The sequence below is a fragment of the Salvelinus alpinus genome, chromosome 11, assembly GCF_045679555.1.
Source record: "Salvelinus alpinus chromosome 11, SLU_Salpinus.1, whole genome shotgun sequence".
Classification (NCBI taxonomy): Eukaryota; Metazoa; Chordata; class Actinopteri; order Salmoniformes; family Salmonidae; genus Salvelinus; species Salvelinus alpinus.
The window spans coordinates 10,402,605-10,415,901 of record NC_092096.1 but is presented as its reverse complement, the minus strand read 5'-3'; the positions used below and the strand labels follow the sequence as shown (position 1 = coordinate 10,415,901).

Sequence of the window (13,297 nt, the reverse complement as noted above, 5' to 3'; positions counted from 1 at the left end):
AATAATTGATGCAAATCATCATTATATATAATTTTGCCAGATAGGCTACTTTGTAGTTAACATTTAATTGAGAAGATTTTTTTGTGAAAGCCTTTCCATCTACCAGAAGACTGTTGTCATTATTAGCATCATCGCTAACGGCTAGTGGTAGACAAACGTGTACAAACGTGTACACAGACAGGGGCATTCCCCAGCTGAAGGAAAATACAAATCACTGATACATTTTGTTCATGTGTTATGATAATCTCGTGCAAATTAACCCATTGTCTAACAAGTTCAATACATTTAGTTGAGTTCCTTAAATTCAATCTACTTATTTATATTCCATTTTAATGTCTGGATTCCGTCCTCGTTCTCCACCACCCTCATTTTATAGGGCCCTAAATTAGACGAGGACAACAAGACTCACACCTACACAAACATGACAGAGTGGATAACATTAGACCTCCCACTCAAATGTGAAAGGCCACTGATTTCCCCTGCTAATGATGATGTCATCATGCAAACGTGCAGAAGCAAGGATCACCCCTTTACTCCCTCTATAATGTGATGTTAGAACTCAAATAGGCCTACCTCTGACTCAACTCCCATCGCCAGACTCAACTCCCATCGCCAGACTCAACTCCCATCTCCAGACTCAACTCCCATCTCCAGACTCAACTCCCATCTCCAGACTCAACTCCCATCTCCAGACTCAACTCCCATCTCCAGACTCAACTCCCATCTCCAGACTCAGAGGTTAGGCCTAAACTCTCAACAGCTATTTCTTGACTGACTCACTTCAGAGTTTTGAATCTAGAGGTGGATTTAAAATATAATTCAACCATGATGGATAATCCAGTGCGCTGGTGTCAAGTCATGCTTTTGGCAGCTGCATAGGCAATCCCTCAAAACTACAAGGCAATGGGGGCACACAGTGGAACAGGCTCCCTGTAAAATAGTCCTGTACCATTTCTCACCGTTCCACCCCAGAACACAAGCCACCGTCAGTCATTGTTATGAACCTGAAATAGTCTGGGACCTGTAGAGTTATTGGCATGACTGAGAATCTGGGAAGTAGCCTTTGTTGACAAGAAAGAAGAGATGCTAGGAGTTCCCACACGTGCATAGGAAATGTCATCCAACCAGACGGCTCACTCTAGCAATTGAGCCTGGGGGTGAGGTTAATGCAAGGTTATGGTAAAGCGTTTCAGGGATGGGCAGGAGAGACATTACATATTATTGGGGGCACACTCAGTATGTCAGGGGACAGGTTACTTTCCATATGTTTTATAGTTGTAACATCTGACATTTCAGAGCAAATGTCAGTGACAAATGACTTTGTGTCTACCTATCTATCTCTACAGGTGTGGGAACCACTGGAAAACACCAGAACAAGACTACAGGAACGCAGCTTTGGATTCCCACAGGTGCACACATCTAAGATGATATCTGTAGTGAAAGAACTGCAACATTTATCAGGTGGTAGATTACGACTATGTAGTTATACATGTATGCTGTGAAGTTATACATGTAAGAACACAAGCCACCGTCAGTCATTGTTATGAACCTGAAATACTCATGGCAACTGTAACAGAATTGCGAAGAGCAGAATGCTGGCTTAAATCATCATATTTTCTGTAAAAACAACTGTTCCTCTAATGTGAAGTTGATATGGCTGCAAATTCACGGTTTGGGTTGAAGTCAATCAAGTTGTTTCTAGTTAGTTGGTTATGATTGTGTGTTTGGTATGGTTAATATAAAAACACCTGACAGTGAGGTAGTGGTATGCTTCAAAGCTAGCTAATCAGTTAACTACCTAACTAAATGAACTACATTTTGACTCCCCGATCAGCCAACAACATAAACATGCTGGCTGAATTGTTATGAATGTACTGTGGCTAGCTAACGTTAGCTAAGCAATCATTGATATGGCATTTGTTGACTGCTAGGATATGTGCAATGCCTTTCTAGTTAACTACTTAGTTAACAAACTAGCTAACTAGTTTAGTCCACTTGGTTGAGTTAGCTAAATTCGATAACGTTTTCTACCTCAAAACGATGTTTACTAGCTAGCGTTGACAGTAATGACTGTCAGAGCGAGTTAGCCAGCTAGTTAGCAACATGACAGTGTTAAATGTAACTAGCTAGCTATATACTTTGCAAAACTGACAAAATAGAAATATAATGTCAAAATGTTCATGTGGGTTTCTCGCAAGAATGTGTTTCTAGCGAGTGGCTAACATTGTTAGTTCGCTAGCTAGCGAACGTTAGCAGACTAGCCAAATGACAGAATTGATTTGAGGCCTAGCTAACTTGCAGGGTTTTCATATGGGACGATACCGGTTTGAGTAAAAGTTCAGAATCACAGCGTCATTTCAAATGCATATATTGTTAGATTATTGTATTTACCTGAAATCCTTGTCGCTTGATGTCATTTTTTCCAATAGATTAGAGATATGGTATGAGGCGCTCGCCATGTTTGCAGTCTGTTGGAGTAGCCTGCTAGCAACCACTAGTCAGTATCACGGGGCGGAATTCTTATCCACTTATTTAGCTATTTACTTCGCTTAACGATTGAAATCGATTCAGTTTCCACTGTCACTTTCCTTTCGATGGAGCGAAGCGACGATCAGCGGCGGAATATCAGAGAATTGAGTCTCATCCTGCGGAGTTTTGGATGTGTTTGAATGGAGACCTCACTTTGCTCTGCAGAGAGGAGGAGCTGCAGAACCAGACGAATTCGCTACTGGGGGGTCAAAGTTGAGTTTGTTATAGGGGGGAAGGACCAGACTAGTGAGTTTGTCCGAGTTGTCACTAGTTACCACAGCCATAAAGTAAAACTTGGCTATATCGTAAAAACAAAAATTGAATATGAAAACAAAAATTAGCTTTTTGGTCTTCATTTAAGGTTTGGCATAAGATTAGCAGTCGCGGTTTAGCCATAATGATGACTTTGTGGCTGTGGTAACTAGTGGCGACCGTTTAACGGTGGTGGTCGTCTGAGAAACATCAACCAAAGACAGTACCCGAGAAGATAGGCTAAAACTGCTTATCCAACAGAAATCTTCGATCACACTTGTAGGCGATGTCATGGCGGCGTTGGCTAACTAAACTCATGCGTAGAAGCAATTCATCGGGGTCTAGCGGTCGTCTCCTGCCGAACTGCGCATGTGCAGTCCGTCAAATCAAAGGCACTCCTTCGATATAAAGTTGTTTTTGATGAAAATTAAAACGTGTCAGTTTCTCACTTTAATTAGTTTGGAGTAATGACATGTTCAACTACATAAGAACTTGGCTTGAATTTACGTTGTGCTTTTAGATTTCGAGAAAATGTACAACTACTGAAGAATTTGTCACTTCTCTCATTGACTCCTCAAATCCCGGCCTGGTCTGTTTCTCAAGCGTTTCGTGAAGTCTCGCGATGTATTTGTATTTATTAGGGATCCCCATTACTTGCTACCTCAACCTGGGGTCCAAACAAAATTAACGCACATTACATATAAAACTAAATATGAAACAGTACATCATATAAAAATTTTAGACCACTACATATCTACAATACAAAATGTATCATACCGCCATACAACAATATTACGTGTATGCCTACCTGTGTGTGTCTCTTCACAGTCCCCACTGTTCCACAAGGTGTAGTTTTACCTGTTTTTTCTATCTGATTCTACCGCTGATGTGGAATAGAGCTCCATGTAGACATGGCTCTATGTAGTACTGTGGGCCTCCCATAGTATGTTCTGGACTTGGGGATTGTGAAAAAACCACTGGTGGCATGTCTTGTGGGGTATGCATGGGTGTCCAAGCTGTGTGCAAGTAGTTCAAACAGACAGACAACTGGGTACATTCAGCTTGTCAATGCTTCTTACAAAAACAATTAGTGACAAGTCAATCTCTCCCACTTTGAGCCATGTTGCACATCTAGGTTTAGAAACTCTGATAGTACAGTATGAAGATAGGCAGAAACTGCTTCTTCACACATACAGCAAGTAATTGCATTCTTTTCATGATCAGTAAAGAGCAATTGATTATGTATTTTCAGATAGGGTGATGGATGGCAGTTCCATTTGGCTAGTGGCTAGCAAGCTAGCCAGCTAAGCAAACATCATGTGCTTCATCAGAGATTAGTCTTTTGGGAAAAAGTTTAACATCAGAAAGTCCTCATCCTGGTAAAGTTGTCAGTTGGACTTGCTGTCATCACCACTATAGATAAAAAGCAAATCAAACTACATCTGGATATAGCCATCTGGTTTATCCCCTGACTGTTAGCTTGTCAACTAGCCATATCGACGTGATCTGTTAGCTAGTTACTGTTAGCTTGTCAACTAGCCATATCGACGTGATCTGTTAGCTAGTTACAGTTAGCTTGTTAACCAGCCATATCGACGTGATCTGTTAGCTAGTTACTGTTAGCTTGTCAACTAGCCATATCGACGTGATCTGTTAGCTAGTTACAGTTAGCTTGTTAACCAGCCATATCGACGTGATCTGTTAGCTAGTTACTGTTAGCTTGTCAACTAGCCATATCGACGTGATCTGTTAGCTAGTTACTGTTAGCTTGTCAACTAGCCATATCGACGTGATCTGTTAGCTAGTTACTGTTAGCTTGTCAACTAGCCATATTGACGTGATCTGTAAGCTAGTTACTGTTAGCTTGTCAACTAGCCATATCGACGTGATCTGTTAGCTAGTTACAGTTAGCTTGTCAACTAGCCATATTGACGTGATCTGTTAGCTAGTTACAGTTAGCTTGTTAACTAGCCATATCGACGTGATCTGTTAGCTAGTTACTGTTAGCTTGTTAACCAGCCATATTGACGTGATCTGTTAGCTAGTTACAGTTAGCTTGTCAACTAGCCATATCGACGTGATCTGTTAGCTAGTTACTGTTAGCTTGTCAACTAGCCATATTGACGTGATCTGTTAGCTAGTTACAGTTAGCTTGTTAACCAGTCATATCGACGTGATCTTTTAGCTAGTTACTGTTAGCTTGTCAACTAGCCATATCGACGTGATCTGTTAGCTAGTTACTGTTAGCTTGTCAACTAGCCATATCGACGTGATCTGTTAGCTAGTTACTGTTAGCTTGTCAACTAGCCATATCGACGTGATCTGTTAGCTAGTTACTGTTAGCTTGTCAACTAGCCTTATTGACGTGATCTGTTAGCTAGTTACAGTTAGCTTGTCAACTAGCCATATTGACGTGATCTGTTAGCTAGTTAACTAGCCATATCGACGAGATCTGTTAGCTAGTTACAGTTAGCTTGTTAACCAGCCATATCGACGTGATTTGTTAGCTAGTTACAGTTAGCTTGTTAACCAGCCATGTCGACGTGATCTGTTAGCTAGTTACAGTTAGCTTGTTAACCAGCCATATTGACGTGATATGTTAGCTAGTTGCAGTTAGCTTGTTAACCATCCATATCGACGTGATCTGTTAGCTAGTTTCAGTTAGCTTGTTAACCAGCCATATTGACGTGATATGTTAGCTAGTTACAGTTAGCTTGTTAACTAGCCATATTGACGTGATCTGTTAGCTAGTTGCAGTTAGCTTGTTAACTAGCCACATCGACGTGATCTGTTAGGTAGTTGGCAAAATTGACGTGGCCCATCAATCAACGTTGCCAATCATGTCTGTCAGCGGAAATCGTTAAAACGGTTGAACAGGTGATAATAACTTCGCTAGGTAGCTGGTTGCAGAAAAAAAGTACATTAGGTCTACATACCACTATGTTTAGTCAACTGTACAAAGTTTCTACCCGTAGCTTGCAAAGTAAACATGATCCGTTTACAAACAGTAACGTTACATCGGCAAATGCGCCCTTCTGCTGCTTGACAGGCAGAGCCCACAAAGGATGCTAAATTAACCTAAACCACACATACTTTTCAGGTATAGTTCACTTTTATTTTATATCACTCATATACAATTAATGGTCAATCAATCAATCAATCAAATGTATTTTCAAGCCCTTTTTACATCAGCAGATGTCAGGCAACCCTCACCTATCTGAAATCGCATGATCAATTGATGTTTACTGATCATGAAAAGCAGGTAGTTTACTTGCTGTAGGTCTATAACCCTGATGGTGATATTAGCTAAATGTGCGCAATTGTTTTGCATATAATAATAGGACATTTGTAGGTATGTTCTTCAGTGATGATATTACAATCAAATAGCCTAGTTAACATTTATTTAACAATTCCTTGAAAACGGCACGCAGTTTTCTGGGTGCATGAAGCCAAACTGCATGCACCGAGGACCCGGCTCCGACCAATGGGGGACCGTGCATTTTCCTCCCACACACCACGCCTTGGGAAGTCCCTTCCTGACAATCGCAGGGCTGTTCAGTGTTTGAGCTTTTAAAGCAGGCCTTAATAAGACTCATCTTTAACGGCTGGCCTACCCTTCCTCCAATACTTTGATTGGCGCGTTACTGATATGGTTATATATATATTTGTTTTTAAACTTGTTCTATTATAACTGTTATTTTATGCGCTTTGAGATTATTCTTGAATAATGAAAAACGGTTTACAAATGTAATAAATAATTGTTATTATTAATGGTTATTAATGGTACCTGTCTCTCTCCACCCTAACAATGGGAGTTGTCGTCCACAAAGTGGCATGGCGGGCTGTCAAGCTCTCGCCTATTCCTCTCTTTGGATTGGTGGATACATCTAATTATTTATACATATTTGAATACTCAATGAGGGTTGTTGACGTCAACCGCCTGTATTCAATGCAGAAAATGATATGCTAATAGCCTCAGGTCATGAATATGCATAGCCATCTCGAGACAACTCCCATAGTATGTGTTCTAAATTCAATCTGGAGTGTCAGAGTGCACTCAGAGTCCGCCCTTGGCAGTCAAGCACCCAAGCTAACTGGCTAGCTACTTCCAGACACAAATGAGAGAAAATCTCACTCTGACCATTTTACTCACCCTAGCAGAGATGGTTATGGTGTTTTCATGTTATCCAGAGTGTTGGAGTCTGTAACTGTGCTACTGGCAATAATTTCAGTATGCATTTTTGCCGATGTTTACTGACACCGGCCATATTCAACGGGTGGTAAGTGTTCGTAAATTCATCAGTTATTCTGCGCTCTGGCACACTCAGATGAAATCAGAGTAAATAGCAAGAGTGAATTTACGAACGCACCCCAAACTGTTTTTCACAAAGTTCGAAACGTCTATTCTATCAAATAAACCTCACATAGCAAATAAGCCATTACAGTTTTTTGTTGACCAAATTCGACACTCTCACTTGCCAGGTTTCCATCCTTTTTATGCAAGTAAAGTACATGTCGAATAATATTTTTTTCACAACAGGCCTAATGGCCTGATGGAAACCACAAACTCTCCAAATTTCAACAAAACAAAATAGGCTAGACAAGGTGGGATCTTTTCCTGTTGGTAAAATGAATTATGTGAGAAACGCCTTTATGTGCATATATTGATATACTAAATCAAATCAAACTTTATTTGTCACATGCGCCGAATACAACAAGTGTAGACTTTACCGTGAAATGCTTACTTACAAGCCCTTAACCAACAGTGCAGTTCAAGAAGAGTTAAGAAAATATTTACTAAATAGACTAAAGTAAAAAATAAGAATAAAAAGTAACACAATAAGAATAACGAGGCTATATATAGGGGGTACTGGTAACGAGTCAGTGTGCGGGGGTACAGGTTAGTTGAGGTCATTTGTACATGTAGGTAGGGGTGAAGTGACTATGCATGGATAATAAACAGCGAGTAGCAGCAGTGTACAAAAGGGAGAGGGGGTCAATGTAAATAGTCCGGTGGCGATTTTATTAATTGTTCAGCAGTCTTATGGCTTGGGGGTAGAAGCTGTTGAGTCTTTTGGTCCTAGACTTGGCCCTCCGGTTCAGCTTGCCGTGCGGTAGCATAGAAAACAGTCTATAACTTGCACTACCCTCTGTAGCGCCTTACGGTCAGATGCCCAGCAGTTGCCATACCAGGCGGTGATGCAACCGGTCAGGATGCTCTCGATGGTGCAGCTGTAGAACCTTTTGAGGATCTGGGGACCCATGCCAAATCTTTTCAGTCTCCTGAGGGGGAAAAGGTTTTGTCATGTCCTCTTCACGACTGTCTTGGTATGTTTGGACCATGTTAGTTTGTTGGTGATGTGGACACCACCTCGGTGATGAAGAGACAGCGTTACCCCAGCCACCGGACCACCCCGGTGATGAGGAGACAGCGTTACCCCAGCCACCTGACCACCTCGGTGATGAGGAGACAGCGTTACCCCAGCCACTTACACCTGACCACCTCAGTGATGAGGAGCCAGCGTTACCCCAGCCACCGGACCACCTCGGTGATGAGGAGACAGTTACCCCAGCCACCTGACCACCAGCCAGCGTTACCCCAGCCACCGGACCACCTCGGTGATGAGGAGACAGCGTTACCCCAGCCACCTGACCACCTCGGTGATGAGGAGACAGCGTTACCCCAGCCACCTGTCCACCCCAGTGGGGTGATGAGGAGACAGCGTTATCCCAGCCACCGGACCACCTCGGTGATGAGGAGACAGCGTTACCCCAGCCACCGGACCACCTCGGTGATGCAAAGTCAATGCAGGTGTGTCTAGACACTTACCCAAACTGCATTTTCAGTGTGAGAAAGCAGGCTTTTTGTAGCCCCGGGTTCAAGCTCTGCATTTGGTTGTGCTGCACGCTATGTCATAGTGGACTTTTTCAATGTGTGTAGCTCCCTGTTCAACTCCTTTAGGAAAACCACAGTGGACGCACAGTAGTACACTGGGGAAAAACTGAAAAGACTTGGACTGGCCACATCGCCAATGGCGTCAGTCATTTTGAAATCAAGTGGCAATATCACAGAGATGCTCGGTGAAATCAAACCTACTCACGCATACATGTATGTGAGACTTGAGGGCACAGGCTTATAGAAAGCTTTACGTTTATTGCGAACATGACTCACAAAATCCTGGGGCTCCTCGACTTTCCTAACATGTTATTGCAGTCTGAAGCTACTGATCTACACACCAGTGTCAAACTTGTGTACTTATGTGTACATATGGGTGCGTTGAAAAACTGCGATGTGATGCTGAATTCGAAAAGGGAGCACACCGACTCCAAGCAAACAACGGAGACTCCTGAGTAAAACTCTGCAAGAGCATGTAGTTGAAAGCACAATTTGTTGTTGCTAACATTAGCTTGGTAGCTAGGTGGCTAACACTAACGTTAGCTAGCTGTCTTAATGTTAACTAGGCTAGGGGTTAGGGTTAAGGTAAAGAGTTAAGGTTAACTAAAAGGTTTAAGGTCAGGGAAAGGGTTAGTTGAATCTGCAGACGTGTTGCTGTGCGTTTTGTTGCTGTGCGTTTTGCTGCCAACTTTACTTTGCTAGCTGACAACTTTACGTTTTTTTGTTTTGTTTTTGTTTTTAATTACCGTTTATATTTTTAGTTTTTTTCCATCGCAACTTTTTTCCCTCATTCAACTTTTTCACTCCGGACGCTTTATCTGGACATGGTTCGTCAACACCTTCAACAGCCGAAGCTAAGTAGTAACATTAACATGATGTCTTCTAATTGCAGTCGCTGTACTCATAATATACAGGAGAACGATCGCCTTACGGCGAGAATAGCTGTGCTACAAGCCCAGCTTCAGACGCAATCGTTAGGCAAGGGTAATTTCAGTGTAGGAAAGGAAGAAACAGCGTCTGTGCCACCAGTAAGTACAGATAGTAACGTTAGTATAAATCCCCCCGCACAGTCCCCGCAGCCAGACAACTTTCTCATGGCTTCTGGAGGGAAATGCTGTTGGAATGCTCAACCGGTGTCGCTCATTCAGCCGACAGAAACTTTCAACCGGTTCTCCCCATTATGTAGCGAGTCGGAGTCTGAGTCTGAGTCTTCTCTTGTCTCTACTCCTCCCGTTACGGGGTCTGAGACGCCGAAGGCTCCCACCATTAGCTCTGACAAATTGAAAACCCTAGTCATTGGCGACTCCATTACCCGCAGTATTAGACTTAAAGCGAATCACCCAGCGATCATACACTGTTTACCAGGGGGCAGGGCTACCGACGTTAAGGCTAATCTAAAGATGGTGCTGGCTAAAGCTAAATCTGGCGAGTGTAGAGAGTATAGAGATATTGTTATCCACGTCGGCACCAACGATGTTAGGATGAAACAGTCAGAGGTCACCAAGTGCAACATAGCTTCAGCGTGTAAATCAGCTAGAAAGATGTGTCGGCATCGAGTAATTGTCTCTGGCCCCCTCCCAGTTAGGGGGAGTGACGAGCTCTACAGCAGAGTCTCAGCACTCAATCGCTGGTTGAAAACTGTTTTCTGCCCCTCCCAAAAGATAGAATTTGTAGATAATTGGCCCTCTTTCTGGGACTCACCCACAAACAGGACCAAGCCTGACCTGCTGAGGAGTGACGGACTCCATCCTAGCTGGAGGGGTGCTCTCATCTTATCTACCAACATAGACAGGGCTCTAACTCCTCTAGCCCCACAATGAAATAGGGTGCAGGCCAGGCAGCAGGCTGTTAGCCAACCTGCCAGCTTAGTGGAGTCTGCCAATAGCACAGTCAGTGTAGTCAGCTCAGCCATACCCATTGAGACTGTGTCTGTGCCTCGACCTAGGTTGGGCAAAACTAAACATGGCGGTGTTCGCCTTAGCAATCTTATTAGGATAAAGACCTCCTCCATTCCTGCCATCATTGAAAGAGATCGTGATACCTCACATCTCAAAATAGGGTTACTTAATGTTAGATCCCTCACTTCAAAGGCAGTCATAGTCAATGAACTAATCACTGATCATAATCTTGATGTGATTGGCCTGACTGAAACATGGCTTAAGCCTGATGAATTTACTGTGTTAAATGAGGCCTCACCTCCTGGTTACACTAGTGACCATATCCCCCGTGCATCCCGCAAAGGCGGAGGTGTTGCTAACATTTACGATAGCAAATTTCAATTTACAAAAAAAAAAATGGCGTTTTCGTCTTTTGAGCTTCTAGTCATGAAATCTATGCAGCCTACTCAATCACTTTTTATAGCTACTGTTTACAGGCCTCCTGGGCCATATACAGCGTTCCTCTCTGAGTTTCCTGAATTCCTATCAGACCTTGTAGTCATAGCAGATCATATTCTAATTTTTGGTGATTTTAATATTCACATGGAGAAGTCCACAGACCCACTCCAAAAGTCTTTCGGAGCCATTATCGACTCAGTGGGTTTTGTCCAACATGTCTCTGGACCTACTCACTGCCACAGTCATACTCTGGACCTAGTTTTGTCCCATGGAATAAATGTTGTAGATCTTAATGTTTTTCCACATAATCCTGGACTATCGGACCACCATTTTATTACGTTTGCAATCGCAACAAATAATCTGCTCAGACCCCAACCAAGGAGCATCAAAAGTCGTGCTATAAATTCTCAGACAACACAAAAATTCCTTGATGCCCTTCCAGACTCCTTCTGCCTACCCAAGGACGTCAGAGGACAAAAATCAGTTCAAATCACCACCTAACTGAGGAACTCAATTTAACCTTGCGCAATACCCTAGATGCAGTTGCACCCCTAAAAACGAAAAACATTTGTCATAAGAAACTAGCTCCCTGGTATACAGAAAATACCCGAGCTTTGAAGCAAGCTTCCAGGAAATTGGAACGGAAATGGCGCCACACCAAACTGGAAGTCTTCCGACTAGCTTGGAAAGACAGTACCGTGCAGTACCGAAGAGCCCTCACTGCTGCTCGCTCATCCTACTTTTCCAACTTAATCGAGGAAAATAAGAACAATCCAAAATTTCTTTTTGATACTGTTGCGAAACTAACTAAAAAGCAGCATTCCCCAAGAGAGGATGGCTTTCACTTCAGCAGTAATAAATTCATGAACTTCTTTGAGGAAAAGATCATGACCATTAGAAAGCAAATTACGGACTCCTCTTTGAATCTGCGTATTCCTCCAGGGCTTAGCTGTCCTGGATCTGCACAGCTCTGCGAGGGCCTGGGATCGGGAGAGACACTTAAGTGTTTTAGTACTATATCTCTTGACACAATGATGAAAATAATCATGGCCTCTAAACCTTCAAGCTGCATACTGGATCCTATTCCTACTAAACTGCTGAAGGAGCTGCTTCCTGTGCTTGGCCCTCCTATGTTGAACATAATAAACAGCTCTCTATCCACCGGATGTGTACCAAACTCACTAAAAGTGGCAGTGATAAAGCCTCTCTTGAAAAAGCCAAACCTTGACCCGGAAAATATAAAAAACTATCGGCCTATATCGAATCTTCCATTCCTCTCAAAGATTTTAGAAAAAGCTGTTGCGCAGCAACTCACTGCCTTTCTGAAGACAAATAATGTATACGAAATGCTTCAGTCTGGTTTTAGACCCCATCATAGCACTGAGACTGCACTTGTGAAGGTGGTAAATGACCTTTTAATGGCGTCAGACCGAGGCTCTGCATCTGTCCTCGTGCTACTAGACCTTAGTGCTGCCTTTGACACCATCGATCACCACATTCTTTTGGAGAGACTGGAAACCCAAATTGGTCTACACGGACAAGTTCTGGCCTGGTTTAGATCTTACCTGTCGGAAAGATATCAGTTTGTCTCTGTGAATGGTCTGTCCTCTGACAAATCAACTGTACATTTCGGTGTTCCTCAAGGTTCCGTTTTAGGACCACTATTGTTTTCACTATATATTTTACCTCTTGGGGATGTTATTCGAAAACATAATGTTAACTTTCACTGCTATGCGGATGACACACAGCTGTACATTTCAATGAAACATGGTGAAGCCCCAAAATTGCCCTCGCTAGAAGCCTGTGTTTCAGACATAAGGAAGTGGATGGCTGAAAACTTTCTACTTTTAAACTCGGACAAAACAGAGATGCTTGTTCTAGGTCCCAAGAAACAAAGAGATCTTCTGTTAAATCTGACAATTCATCTTGATGGTTGTAAAGTCGTCTCAAATAAAACTGTGAAGGACCTCGGCGTTACTCTTGACCCTGATCTCTCTTTTGACGAACATATCAAGACTGTTTCAAGGACAGCTTTTTTCCATCTACGTAACATTGCAAAAATCAGAAATTTTCTGTCCAAAAATGATGCAGAAAAATTAATCCATGCATTTGTTACTTCTAGGTTAGACTACTGCAATGCTCTACTTTCCGGCTACCCGGATAAAGCACTAAATAAACTTCAGTTAGTGCTAAATACGGCTGCTAGAATCCTGACTAGAACCAAGAAATTTGATCATATTACTCCAGTGCTAGCTTCCCTACACTGGCTTCCTGTTAAGGCAAG

The 13,297-nt window shown here is 42.6% G+C and overlaps 1 protein-coding gene across 2 annotated transcripts in view; it reads right to left on the bottom strand.

Annotated features, from left to right (window-relative positions):
* LOC139533571 (cullin-associated NEDD8-dissociated protein 1) overlaps nucleotides 1-2,728 on the bottom strand; it is a 59,387-nt gene extending 56,659 nt beyond the window's left edge. For both annotated transcript variants that reach the window (XM_071331716.1, XM_071331714.1), the window contains exon 1: nucleotides 2,392-2,728. In XM_071331716.1, the coding sequence (XP_071187817.1) occupies nucleotides 2,392-2,459 (68 nt within the window). In that variant the 5' untranslated portion in view covers nucleotides 2,460-2,728. The remainder of the gene's footprint in view (nucleotides 1-2,391) is intronic.
* Nucleotides 2,729-13,297: the final 10,569 nt, after the last annotated feature.